This window comes from Punica granatum, chromosome 4, assembly GCF_007655135.1.
Source record: "Punica granatum isolate Tunisia-2019 chromosome 4, ASM765513v2, whole genome shotgun sequence".
Classification (NCBI taxonomy): Eukaryota; Viridiplantae; Streptophyta; class Magnoliopsida; order Myrtales; family Lythraceae; genus Punica; species Punica granatum.
This window is the reverse complement of record NC_045130.1, coordinates 39,489,351-39,503,999: the sequence shown is the minus strand read 5'-3', so window position 1 is coordinate 39,503,999 and position 14,649 is coordinate 39,489,351. Positions and strand designations below refer to the sequence as shown.

Below are 14,649 nucleotides of genomic sequence, written 5' to 3'. Positions count from 1 at the left end.
TCAGTTCACCCTAATATCAAGTGATGGGTTGTACATCCTTCTTCAGGATTAGGCTCCCGGAGAAATTTGTGCTGTGTTTGTTTAAATGATTGTCGATTCAAGATTGAGCATGTCTCGAATACTTAAAACATTATGTTCTTCCATGTGCCATCATTGATCACTAGTCGTGGAGTTCGTAAGTTGCACATGATAGAATCTGTTCGTTTTTATAAAGAATTTTATAATATAGTGTTTTAAACATTTACGTATATTAATATATCATTAAAATTTATATTTTCTTTAATATTATTATTTATTATTTATGAGATTATATAATAAGTTTGATCATAAATAATATATTAAACATCAAGATTATGAAATAATTCTTACTAAAAATGACAAAATTGAAATTAGTACGTTAGTGTATAAGTTATAAAGTAGGAAAAAAAATTGAAAATCTTACGATTTTAAGATTGAAGTGCTCACGTTTACCTTTGCAAAATAATAGACATATTTGGTCTTTAACATTGTCAATATTTATATGGTGTTATATTGTATTAAAATTTAACCTATCAAAAAATATTTGTTCTTGGAAAAACTAAAAAAATTAAGAAAATAACGAATGACTTAGGAATATGTTTGTATGTTTTGATAATTTTAAAAAGAAAAAATAAAAATTTTGGAGCTCAACATGAAATGAAATTTTTTTAAAAATAATTCCATTGAATATTAACCATGGTTCTCGTTCATAACCTATGATTTTCTTGTAGGTTTTGTAGGTGTTGTCTCAGGATTGCTCTACAATTTGACGATTTTGAAAACGATTTGTACTTTTTATAATGTACAACAAAGATATCTAAAGATGTAATCTGATTATTTACAAATTTTGTAAGATTCTAATTTTCAAAAGTTTTTTGGTAAATAATTTTGGAATATATTAGATTATTTAGGCCTTGTTTGGCAAATTAGTTATTTTTTTAACTTTACTTCACTTTAACTTTACTTATTTTCAATTTAACAACACAATTATTACTTTTCTATTTTTTTTAATTTTTTTTATCTTAACTATCATTCAATTCAATTTTTAATACTAAATTATCTCAACTATTCATTATTTTTTTCACAATTTAACAACACAATTATTATTTTCTCTCAATTATTCATTACATTTTTTCATTTTTTTTCATAATTCAATAACACAATCATTATTTTTTCTCACTTTATATTACAACTCAATTAAATATATATATATATAGTTGGAATGGATTTGAGTTTTAACTCAACTCTATTTCCAAATAAGGCCTTTAGTTTTGGGGTTTTGATCTATTTCTATATATATATATATATATATATATATATATACAGTAGCAATATATAGATATCTACGTCTACACCAGCTATCCTCAGCAATATATATATATACACAAATTGCCTCTATCTCTATCTATCTTTGTGTGTGTGTGTATATGTAGTTGTGGCTTTTTTTGTACCCGCTAGAATCAAGCCCAAAAAATATCTATATATATACCAGCTGCCTCTATCTATAAAATAAAAGATTCTGTACGGAATATTTTATTTATAATTTTATAATAAAAAATATTAATTCAAAAAATAGAAATTCTTTTTTTTTTTTTTTGATAAATGATGAAACTTCATTGATAACAGATGAATTTACATCAGAAACCAATACCATTTTCCTCTATACGGAGTAAAATAAAAAATACCCAAGAGCTACTCCCAAGTCAACTAGTTGCAGTATCAAAATGGTGAAACATATGCCTCGCAATGATAGAGTGTGCAATTTTGCATGAGAATCGAGGGAGAACAGACAACTTTGCTTTCACATCCGAGAAAATCCTTCGTATTATAATTGTTGGAGGCGAGACTTGATTCCGGTAGAGCCTGGCGTTCCTCTCCCTCCAGATGCGGTAAATGTAGTGAGTTCAGAGAAGTTTAAGACAAATAATATCCAGCTTCTTTCCACGGAGAGAGGAGACCCAGCAAATAGAAAAATTTTATTTAGTAACTGAGCATTATAACGTTATTTGACCGGCTACCTTGCTTATATATATATATATATTGAATGAGTTGTCAGCAGTGGTGGTCTGAGACATCTTCAGATAGCCATTTGGCTTTAGGGCCATTGAGATCATATATTGATTCAATGATTAATAAAAAACTTATCTGCCCTATGAATAGCTTTTATTTTATTTTGCATATTCAGAAAAAAAAACTTTTTTCCTTGCATGCATATATATATATATATATATAGATTATTTATTGCTTGGTGCTGTGAAATTTCCTCATCAAATCACCAAGTCAGAATTGGGAACTTGGGTTGGGTCTCGAAAGGCCTTTTGTTTCTACGCTAAAGTCAAATGCTCATCTATGATTGTATCATAATATTCGAAAGCCCAACTAGATTCAATTAATGCAATTCAAGTTGACATGGATTGTTTTCATTTACAGTATTCGAAGTCGAGATATTATTTAAGAGGAACAAATACTGAATCACTTGAATCAATTTATGTTGGCAAGTCAAATGCTCATATGGAGAATAATAATGACGATGGTTATAATAATAATTATAAATAAGAGAAAGGAAAGAGGAAAGTCTTCTTATGTCCATCAGTTTATTCTGGTCACATCTTATCTCCATCATTTATTCAGTCAAAATTGCCCTCAGAAGGCTTTTCCCGATGTTCTAAAGTCATAATCCACAAGAGAAAATTGGAGAGAAAAAGAAGAAAAAGACCATTGTAGTTATAATCAAAATCTCGACTCACAATACGGTGTCTAATAATGAAACCAAACAAATCTCGAGGGATTGGCCCAGTGAAAAGGAAAAAAATTAGACCAAAAAAGATGTATAGGTATAGCTGCAAAAGATTTAAAACAAATATTAGTTGAAGGCCCGCGTATTGCATGGACAAAATTTTTAAAAAAATTAGTTGCAATTAATCTATTCAAATATTTATACATGTTACATTGCAACGAATCATTTATATATAATACATAAAATTTAATTTTTTTCAAAATAATCAATTGCATTCAACAACATATAGAATAAACATTTATAAGTAAAATATAATAATCTTTAACGATTATAAACAATAGAACAAACTAAAATCCAAGAAAAAAAAGGGGGAAAATATACATAAATATATGAGTGGAGATGAAGAAAAATTTACTGAGTGGGAATACGAATGGAATAAAAAAGTTAGTGATTTTAAACATTTGATGATAAATTTAATAAGAATTTTATATGCCAATTAAAATATTAACAATTCTACTTATTCAAATATTGGACGATATCTATCAATTTCCAATAAAAATATGATTTTCAAAATAATTATGTCAAGATATAAAAGTAGAATAAAGAAATAATAATCGAATATTGTCAATTTACTTCTTTATATAGCATACTAAATATATCATATCTTTCCGAAATAGATAGGTCATATATATATGCAAGGAAAAAAGGAAAATATGTATACTTTCATATCAAAATGAGGTAGTTGAAAATACGAATATTTTTTTAGGTGTGAATCATAGTATTCGAAAGTCCAATCGGGCTCCGACGATTTTCTATATTCACAATGAGTTGAATCCTAGGCCTTACTTAAGCGGAATAAGTGTCGAACCGTTTAAATCAACCCAAGTAGATTGAAAACATGAATATTAATCAATAATCAATGTAATAAAGAAAACATAAATATACCTTAACTATATATAAGTTCATAAATATCTATATATTGCATATTATATGAAAACTATATTGCATCAAATGGCTACACAAATATATAAATCGATATAAAAGCGCATATATATATATATATATTCTTATAATGTAAAGTTGAAAGTTATCTTCACTTGTTAATATATAGATTTCATTGTATATCAAATATTTTACACATATTTCACTATATACTATTTACATAATTAAACTAACGATGGCTTCGAGGGAGCCTGTAAGCGATAACGTGTCTTCTTCATGTTTCATTTTTGGAGGAGAATGCGTGAGAGATATGCAAATAATTTACTTATATATATATTGATTGATTGATGCTCTAGTTCGAGCTTGAACTCCTTCGACCCTCTAATTGATTTTGAGCTCGAGCTGGCTTCCATAAAAAAAAAAGCTAAGAATGAACTATTTGAGCTCACATTGCTTCTTTATTTCAGAAACCGAGCTTGAGCTCGTGTATTCGAGCTCAAATGAGCTCCTGCTGGAGCCCGTGATGGTCAAGGTTTTGCCCATAAGTCTGGCTCGGCTCGATTGCACACACTCATAGGGGCAAACTTGCTAGCACCTACAGTTTTTAGTGATCCTTTTAATATAAAACAAAAGTTCAGTGGCCAAAACGATTGAAAACTAAAATCCTGTGGTCAACATCAAATCTGACCAAAGAATATAGCGTGTCCAGAAGGATTGAAGGAGCGAGAGGACGAAGGCGAAAGGAGGCGGAGGATGAGGAACAGAGGAAGGGCTCGTCACAGCTGAGGGACAGGGATTTCGACGCACGCACGAATCAGTTAGTTGTCTGTCTGTCTGTCCGTCTTTCTTCTACAATCCTTCTGTTTCTTCAATCTTCTCAACTCAATCTCCCTTCTCTTCGTTGAGCTTACGCCTCGGTCGCGGCTTCTTCTTCTTCTTCTTCTTACGATTATTTTGATTTTCTCTTCGACCAAATTTGGTGGAGAATATCTGATTTTGATCTGTAGTATACTTTACGTGTGTTGTACCGTGTGAATGTCTGTTCTTCTTGTTTGAGCATGGAAGAGCTTGGAGGTGCGAGCTCAAAAAGCTGATCTGACTCTCTCTTCCGGCCCATTTGTCTTTGACGCAGCAAATAACGAATTCTTGCTGATTGATCTTATATCTAGGAAACTAACCTAAGTTCGCATTTCCTGGTCTTGGTTGGCTGGCTGTTTGTTTGTTTTAGAATTGATGAGCTTTGGAGTAGATCAAAAGCGAAGAATTGGGAAATTATAGTCTCCGGAGTTTGAGCTGAGTTGCTCCACATTCGATACATCTTTGAATTGTCAAGAGGATGGAATATTTCTATATGTGTTTATTGGAGTTCCTTCTATTACATCTGTTAATTTTTTCTCTTACTTTTGACGTGGTTGATCGACGCACTACCGAGTCTTTTGCACTGCAGTAACTGTTTCCTTTCTGCTCTTCTAATCTTTTTGTGCACAGCTTTTTTCAGATTAAGGACACATCTGTACTTTAATTTTCGAGGTCTGAGCACGGTGAATTATTTGCACGTTTAAGTATGGCGTGGTTTAGGGCCGGCTCTAGTGCCGCAAAGCTCGCAATCAGGAGGACTCTTGCTCATGGTGGATCATATGCAGCAAGAACACGAGCTCTTCCATCTCAGAATCGTCATTTTCACACCACAGTTTTTAGACAAAAGGCGCAATCTGCTCCAGTCCCTCGACCTGTGCCCTTGTCCAGGTTGACTGATAGCTTCTTAGATGGGACCAGCAGTGTATATCTAGAAGAGCTTCAAAGGGCTTGGGAGGCAGACCCCAACAGTGTTGACGAATCATGGGATAATTTCTTTAGAAACTTTGTGGGTCAGGCAGCTACTTCTCCTGGAATTTCTGGTCAGACAATCCAGGAGAGCATGCGTTTGCTGTTGCTTGTGAGGGCTTACCAGGTCAACGGGCACATGAAGGCCAAGTTGGATCCACTAGGTCTGGAACAAAGAGAGATCCCAGATGATCTGGATCCTGGTCTCTATGGCTTTACAGAAGCCGATTTGGATAGGGAGTTTTTCATTGGTGTGTGGAAGATGGCCGGTTTCTTATCCGAGAACCGGCCAGTCCAGACACTGAGGTCTATACTGAGAAGGCTTGAGCAGGCTTACTGTGGAAGCATCGGATTTGAATATATGCACATTGCTGACCGTGAGAAATGCAACTGGCTGAGAGACAAAATTGAGACCCCAACTCCGATGCAATACAATCGCCAACGCCGCGAGGTCATCCTGGACAGGCTTATCTGGAGCACCCAGTTTGAGAACTTCTTGGCCACCAAGTGGACTACTGCCAAAAGGTTTGGTCTTGAAGGTGGAGAGACTCTGATCTCTGGCATGAAGGAAATGTTCGATAGATCTGCAGATCTCGGGGTTGAGAGTATTGTCATTGGAATGCCTCATAGGGGCAGGTTAAACGTTTTAGGAAATGTTGTCCGCAAGCCACTCAGACAGATCTTCAGTGAGTTTAGTGGCGGTACAAAGCCCGTCGATGAAGTTGGACTTTACACTGGTACTGGTGATGTCAAGTACCACTTAGGTACATCCTATGATCGGCCAACCCGGGGCGGAAAGAGAATACATCTGTCCTTGGTTGCAAATCCAAGTCATTTGGAAGCTGTCGATCCAGTTGTTGTTGGGAAGACCAGGGCAAAGCAGTATTACTCCAATGATGTTGATAGGACAAAGAATATGGGTGTTTTGATTCATGGAGATGGTAGCTTTGCAGGGCAAGGAGTTGTGTACGAAACTCTTCATCTTAGTGCCCTTCCTAATTATACAACTGGCGGCACGATTCATATTGTTGTTAACAATCAAGTTGCTTTCACCACTGATCCAAGAGCTGGGCGATCGTCCCAGTACTGCACAGATGTTGCTAAGGCATTGGATGCTCCAATATTTCATGTGAACGGTGATGACGTGGAGGCGGTTGTTCATGCCTGTGAGCTCGCAGCAGAGTGGCGCCAAACTTTCCACTCTGATGTTGTGGTTGATTTAGTCTGTTATCGACGGTATGGACACAATGAAATTGATGAACCTTCCTTCACGCAGCCCAAGATGTACAAGGTGTGCTGTTCAGATAATACTTTATGATTCTAGTGGTTATTTATATTTCAGGCCCTCAGTAAAGAAAAGGTGTCCGAAGATCACTTGGGTGCTTCCCTTCGTGGGCCGTTGGTCTTTTCTCATTGTATTAGATAATTGATAATCTCTTTCTATTGGTGGCAACAGGTCATTCGAAGTCACCCTTCTTCTCTTGACATTTACCAGAAGAAGCTGTTAGAATCTGGACAGGTTACGAAGGAAGACATTGACAAGATACAGAACAAGGTTAATTCGATCCTCAATGAAGAATTTTTGGCGAGTAAAGATTATGTACCCAAAAGGAGGGACTGGCTCTCTTCTCACTGGTCTGGGTTCAAATCACCTGAACAGCTTTCACGCGTCAGGAACACCGGGTAGTTTTTCGTCGGCCATTGCCACTCAATTTTACATTCCTTGCCTTTATCTATGCTTATAACTCTCAATGCTTTTATACAGTGTGAAGCCAGAGATATTGAAAAATGTCGGGAAAGCGATCACAACTTTACCTGAGAACTTCAAGCCTCACAGAGGAGTAAAGAAGGTCTATGAACAACGTGCACAAATGATTGAAACTGGGGAAGGTATTGATTGGGCAGTTGCAGAAGCACTTGCCTTTGCCACATTATTGGTGGAAGGCAATCATGTTAGACTGAGTGGTCAAGACGTTGAAAGAGGTACATTCAGTCATCGGCATTCCGTACTTCATGATCAGGAAACTGGGGAGATGTACTGCCCGTTGGATCATGTCATGATTAATCAAAACGAGGAAATGTTCACTGTTAGCAACAGGTACCCTTTTTTTTTTTCCCTGAAATATTTGTTCTTTTCTTCTTTATTCTCTCTTTTCACCCTTATCTCTTGGCATTTCATTTCAAGTATAGTTTGTAAAATGTGCTCTCCTTTGGTTTTCAACATCATGTTTTGCAATTGTGTCAGTAATGCTCTGCCTGATAGCTCAAACAAGAGATAATTGCAGAACCATCTTTATTAGTAAGAGTGCTGTGCTTGATTGTTCCTTTACACTTTTAATCCTTCTGTATTATGCAGCTCTTTATCGGAGTTTGGTGTTCTTGGATTTGAGTTGGGTTACTCAATGGAGAACCCCAATTCCCTGGTGATTTGGGAAGCCCAATTTGGCGATTTTGCGAATGGGGCTCAAGTAATTTTCGACCAGTTCTTGAGCAGTGGAGAAGCAAAGTGGTTGCGCCAAACTGGGCTTGTGGTTCTGCTTCCTCATGGTTATGATGGCCAGGGTCCTGAACATTCAAGTGCTCGCTTGGAGCGTTTCCTTCAGGTAATTTTTATGCAAAAAAAAAAGAAAAATCATTTTCTCACTTGACAAATTCCGTCTTCTCAAAATAGAGCCTCCCTGCTCCTGAATTTGTCCATGTAATTATTAATTGTTTAATGTCAGATGAGTGATGATCATCCCTATGTGATCCCTGAGATGGAACCGACTCTTAGGAAACAAATTCAAGAATGCAATTGGCAGGTGGTGAATGCCACAACCCCTGCTAATTATTTCCATGTTTTGCGGCGTCAGGTGAGTCTAAAGATTAATGTTTGTAAACCTAATCATGATTGTGCGTATAGTATCATTTTTTGATATATTTTTTAAGACTCTTGTTTTTGGGTTAATTTTTACAGATTCACAGGGATTTCCGTAAGCCTCTTATTGTGATGGCTCCTAAGAACTTGCTCCGCCACAAGGACTGCAAGTCAAATTTATCTGAATTTGACGATGTGCAAGGCCACCCAGGCTTTGATAAGCAGGGAACTAGATTTAAGCGGCTCATCAAGGACCAGAATGACCATTCTGATCTTGAGGAGGGCATTAGGCGCCTTGTTCTTTGCTCTGGAAAGGTAGAGAGCTCTCTACTAGCTTTGCTTGGTGTTTTTTTCCACCCCCCCTTCTGTTTACAAGGTTTTGGTCACTTTGGTAGTTTACTAAATTTTCAGTTTTTTGTTACTTCCCCAGTATATCAGGTGTAAGATTTATTTGTGATTGCCTTGCAGGTCTACTACGAGCTGGACGATGAGCGGAAAAAGGTTGGAGCAAAGGATGTTGCGATCTGTAGGGTTGAACAGCTATGCCCCTTCCCGTATAACCTAATCCAGAGGGAACTGAAGCGATATCCAAGTATGTAGTTCTAATTTCCTATCTAAGTCAAGTTGTTCTAACACATTCTGAAATGCCGGAAAACAAAGAAGGTTTTCTTCTGCAATTTTAGTGCAATTCTGATGCTAGTTGCTGTCCATGCCAAGACGATTTGTCCTAGGCTCTCGAATAGTGTCTACAATACATATACATGAACATCTACTGATGATAATCCACCCTTGGATTCTGTTATTTTTCAGATGCGGAGATTGTATGGTGCCAGGAAGAGCCTATGAATATGGGGGCTTACAGCTACATCGCACCCCGCCTCAGCACGGCCATGAGAGACCTTGGCCGTGGAACTTTTGAGGACATCAAATATGTGGGCAGGGCTCCATCGGCTGCCACAGCCACAGGGTTCTATCAGGTCCACATTAAGGAGCAGACCGAGCTTGTCCAGAAGGCCGTGCAGGCGGAGCAGATTAACTCTCCATTCTGATGAATTAAGCCCTGCCTGGTATAAACTTGGAGTGAACAAATGATCATCAAACCAGCGAGGAGTTGACTGGATATTCTAGTTATAAGGCTAGAAGGAGATGCTTCTGCTCATTTGTTAAGCTATTCTATTTCCTTGTATGCCTTCTTGATCTAGCTTTTCCAAGGCATCATACGACATTTTCCTGCTTACAGATACAAAGATGAACTACATATGTACACGATAGTGAGGATTCTTTTGCACTGCATAAAGAAGTCATCGGAAACCTTTTTGATTGCTTTCAATGTATGTGTTTGTTTGATGAATAAAATGGTGGGCAGCACTACCGGCGATCTTGTCGCTCCCTGCTGTGCAGTGTTTGAACTCGTGTTCAGCTAAGAATATACTAGACAGAACTAAACAACCAGCAGGCGCAAGATAGGCTCGGTCGGCTCAGTACACGTGGGCTTGGACAGGGTTTCAGAGCCCATTAGGATGTTGGTCGACTTCAGGTCCATGATCAAGTATTGGGCTTCAAGCCAATTTTAATGGCAATCCCGTGAGAAAATCTAGACCCACTAGTGGCCCAAGTATCGCGGCTCATGATCTGGTTTCGGCTGCCCAAAGTTTCAGGAATGCCCATCGGGCTTGCTTCTGCGGCTCTGCCTAGCTGATAGGCCTATGATCATGTCTTAGGCTCGCCTACTCACAACGCGTGGACCCTACACTGTCTGCTGATAAGTTCTGGCCCCTCCATTCAATGCCTAAAGCCTAAAGGCAATGAATACGGGCCCGCTATGAGCCGGCAGAGGAATAGGATAAATCAACAGATAAACTAAGGCCGAATTGTTTAAGCCATATGAAACTTTAAACATATAAAAATAAATTAAAACTTTTCACTCCGTATCAATTTTAGTACGGGTTTTTTTTTTCCTTAACTTAAAAAATGCACGAACTGTCAATTTGATATCAATTTTAGCACATCTCGACTTTTCTATTGATTTAAATGAGAATCGCTGCCAACACCCCACCGCCTTTCTCGTAAATATTTCTAGTAAATATTTCTATTTACTAGAATAAGCTAATCATTTTATTAAATGTATGTTCTAATCACTGCAATAGCCCCGTGGAGTGTATAAGATAATGCAAAAGTGTGCATATATATTTAAGGGGAGATAATATATTAATTATTTGGAAAAGACTAATGGATGAATGAACATCAATCTAATATTATGTTATTGGGGGAATTGGTCGGGCGTGTGGGGGCTGTGAGGCACGTGCCGCCTCACCAGAATAATGCGGTCCGGCACGTACAAACAATCATGATGACACACGGGCGGATGCAAGAGGGAGAGAGTGAGTTGCAATGCCAATTGCCAATGGTTTTGGTCTGGTTCCTAATTGAATAATAATTTTTTAAAAAAATTAAATTGAATTTTTGGGGCCATTAATTATCACTACTACTAACCTTTGTCTAACAAAAGCGGAGCACAAAAGTTCTGCTCATTTCATGCATTAGAATAAGAAGGCCATCATCTTGCTCTCTTGCTGATCTCATGCCTATCATTCTTCTCATAACATATATGTATGTATGTATGTATACTTTTTCTGATTTATATCGGTTTCGATTATTCTGCAGTATCTCAACATACTTCAATCATCGTCGTGCGGTTTTGCGGAGGCAAGTGGCCTATATGTTCCGTTGACGAGCCTCAAGCAGACGTTAATTGCCCATGTAAGTGCGCAGGAAAATGAGTATCATTAATTGATGTTCTGAATCTTACGAGAAAAATATCGATGTTTTGTCGTTGTTATTATGCTTATATATAATTATATATTGACTTTGTGAATCGAAACCTTTGACCTGATAAACATAACATACATACGATGTGGGGAGTGTTCGGGTTTGAAAGATAAGATAAGAGCGCACTTGATGATAGTGGGATCCCTGTAAATGCACACTCACATCGGCAAAATGAGTGTCCCTTTTGACATGGAGAAAATGGAAGAAAAAGATGGCCATGGCCATTCATTCCCGTCCATTTGGGCTTTAAAACTTTTAAACAAGTCTCCAGAATGAGTTCATCCCTTCAATATATCCACATCAAATATTTTTCCAGTGAGCTCGATAGATATGAAATTAAATAATTTTCGATTATTGCCTCACGTAGACAACGACTCTATTGCTAATGTACTAAAATTCTTTGAGTAGTCAACTCAGCCATAACACGTCACGGTTATATATATATATATATATATATATATATATATCTGTGTGTGTGTGTAGTGCCACCAACCAAGTCATTGTAATCCAACATTTGCGCAAAATCCACCACGAGTTTCAAATTGTAATAAAGTGGATGTTGGCATCATGCCATTATAATGGTGTGTGTGATATGTATTGGCTTGCATGCATGAATATGCAGCATCACTCAATTATGCTAGGTTTTCCATGTGTATAAAGGCCAACATATGTTCATGATAACCTTCTTGGGTGTGCTCACTGTCGCTTGAATTTGGACCCAAACTTTGACTTCTTTGGATGCATATGAATGTGTCCAATAAGCGAACATCTATGAAACAGTGTCCCTTTCCATGAAAAGCTCTCTCCTTCTGAAAATCATGACATTATTAATTTAAACACAACATAGTTCCACCGAAAAAAACAAACACAACACAGTTAATTATGATTGTTCACACACATGCATATATATATATATATATATATATATATACACACACACATACTAACAATCATAATTAAGATCTTACCCTAACTATCGAACCCCTTTTTACGGGTCCGAAAACAAATACTCTAAACCTACTTGTTGAAATTGGAAGGACTTATTAACGTAGAAGTCATTTTTTCATGTGGATAGGGAATTCAGACTAACACATTCTATGTGTAAATTCTCGAGCCTCCTATAATAATTATGTCTCTCACGCATCAAGTGAGTATCGTGCATATTAATTCGTACATTTGAAGTGATAAAAGATGGTGAATCTAGCTAGAACATTGCATGTACGTATGCATGTAAAATGTTTATATGTTGGGTCAAAATTTGAGACTTACTGGTTTTGCCAATACATACATATATGCATGTATACATATAACCATGATATTAATGTATCTTTTGATAATCGCAAAATATATTGTGTTCATGATCAGTTTGATTATACGGATTACACGGATACTTTGTCCTTGGTCTTCCACAAGGAATCTGGAAAAATCCTGTTTAAATAATTGAATGTGACTAGTGGTGCACTGCACACGCACTATAAGACAAGCTTTAGCCTTTTGCTTCCGATAATAATAATTCAATTATCTACATACAATTATTTATTTGGAAAAAAAAAGATAAAAGATATAACAATTGAGCAGTAATACACACACACATATATATATAAATTATTGATAAATGGTTAGTTACTTCTCATCTTATCAAAAAGTACTAAGAAGATGCAAATATATTTTCTTTTGGTTTTTCTATAGTAAGAAGATGCAAATACATATACAAGAGGTTATACAATCAAATTTACGAAATAACACAATTTAGTATAAGTATAGTAATAAATACAATTTAGAGAAACTGACTCGGGAGTCGGGACCTGAAGGAAATTAAAGACAGCGTAATATATGTGTGTATATATATATATATATATGATTTCGTCACTATAGTAATTAGATCCACTACTATATATATTTAGCAAAGTGACAAAGATGGGCGGAATTCGTGCATGCCTAGTGAGAAGGAAACAAGCCATTGGCAGGCTTCGATTTCCAAAACGATTAATACAATATATATAATACATACATGCATGTATATAATATTTTGATGAAGATCTAATATCTTCTTTGAAACGAGCTTCCATTGTTGGCTAGTACATGCGAGAGAGGATGTTGAATTTCTGTGTCTAGTCAGAGACTGCAAATCCCGGTGCCGACGACGGTGTATGTTATTAATATATATGAATATACATACTCTTGCGGTGCATTGCCAGCTTCTTCGAAGCTTCAGCTCACTACTGATCTCCATAGATGATACGTATCAAATGGAGAAGAAAAGTTGCCTAATAAATAATGTTCCTAGCCAGGAAAGGAAATATCATATCAAATGGAGAATGAAGATGATATAGACAATTTATTCATAATCATTGGGCAGGATAGATGTTGCATTCAACCGATCAAACTCTTGCTTGCGAGATTGTGTCCCCCGTTTGCTAATTAATCTGTTTCATTTCAGGTGGAAAGTGTAAAATTGTTGCAAGAGAGAGGGTAAATTCATGGTTGTCATTCTATATATGTATATACTAATCGGCATGAGGACGAGTAAATGAAAGATGTAAGACTTTATGGGACAACAAATTATAGAGTGAATCCAAAGGTTGTTGAAACATGTTGGGGGCCTAGAATAAGGCTCCAAAAATGAAGTTATTAGGCATCGAGACCTCAGCCCATAGAGGCCCTAAGGTTATCATTTCTTCACCGCATATATGTATATGGGTACATACTCCCATTACTCTAATTCAATAACACACATACTATGCCAGATGGCTAACTTGATCGTCGGAGAGGAAAATCGGAAAACACTTCCGACTCTCCCCTTTTGTAGGTATTCGGAGCATGGACCAGATCTCGAAGACATCAGGTCTACACCATAACAAAAGGGAAAGAATCCTAGGACATATATATAAGAACAACAGTTGATAATTCTCTCTGCAAAACTTTTGCTGTGATCCACAATCTCTATGATCCCTTTAAGCTGTTTTCACTTTTGGTGGAACTCTTATAGCCTGTTTATTTTTGGAGTTAAAATCACTTTAATTTTAATTTTAACTTTAATTCAACACACTACACAACAAAAATACACATTTTCCTAGTAAAAAATTTTAACTTTAATTTTAACTCAACACACTACATAATCATTTGTCCTTTTCCACAATCAAAATCAAAGTTATTTTAATTCTGAAACTAAACGTACCATTACATCCTTTCTTGACATACATAATGAATATTGTAAGATAGATATACAGATCAAATTAATAGAGAAAGCAAAACTCTGAGAGTGAGAGAGAGAGAGACAGAGAGAGAGAGAAGAGGGAGAGCACCCATCAATTGGGTTGAGAATCACTTTAACCAAGATACATGGAAATGGAGCAATCTTTGCCTATTCATATTGGGACAAATAGACAAGGAACACAATTCACTGCCCCTTCCATTGGTAGCCAATAAAGTTTTTTTTAAA

The 14,649-nt window shown here is 36.5% G+C and overlaps 1 protein-coding gene across 7 annotated transcripts; it reads left to right on the top strand.

The window, feature by feature from the left end:
• The first annotated feature begins 4,365 nt into the window (after positions 1-4,365).
• Positions 4,366-9,766, top strand: LOC116203769 (2-oxoglutarate dehydrogenase, mitochondrial-like). Of its 7 annotated transcripts, none has more exons than XM_031535684.1 (9): positions 4,366-4,514; positions 5,186-6,812; positions 6,978-7,204; positions 7,287-7,619; positions 7,878-8,124; positions 8,245-8,373; positions 8,478-8,693; positions 8,847-8,970; positions 9,189-9,766. In XM_031535684.1, exons 2-9 carry the CDS (start codon positions 5,262-5,264, stop codon positions 9,425-9,427), a joined length of 3,066 nt encoding a protein of 1,021 aa, XP_031391544.1. In that variant the 5' UTR covers positions 4,366-4,514; positions 5,186-5,261; the 3' UTR covers positions 9,428-9,766. The 7 variants fall into 7 exon arrangements, with proteins under 7 accessions (XP_031391544.1, XP_031391548.1, XP_031391549.1 ...); XM_031535688.1 differs by having other exon boundaries at positions 4,377-4,514; positions 5,196-6,812; XM_031535689.1 differs by having other exon boundaries at positions 4,386-4,525; positions 5,196-6,812.
• The last annotated feature ends 4,883 nt before the right edge of the window (positions 9,767-14,649 follow it).

Bases quoted from the DNA above. Each gene is read 5' to 3' on its own strand.
- LOC116203769 (XM_031535684.1), top strand. From the start codon at position 5,262: ATGGCGTGGTTTAGGGCCGGCTCTAGTGCCGCAAAGCTCGCAATCAGG. The intron at 8,694-8,846 runs GTAGAGAGCTCT...ATTGCCTTGCAG, and splicing joins TTGTTCTTTGCTCTGGAAAG to GTCTACTACGAGCTGGACGA. The intron at 8,971-9,188 runs GTATGTAGTTCT...GTTATTTTTCAG, and splicing joins GGAACTGAAGCGATATCCAA to ATGCGGAGATTGTATGGTGC.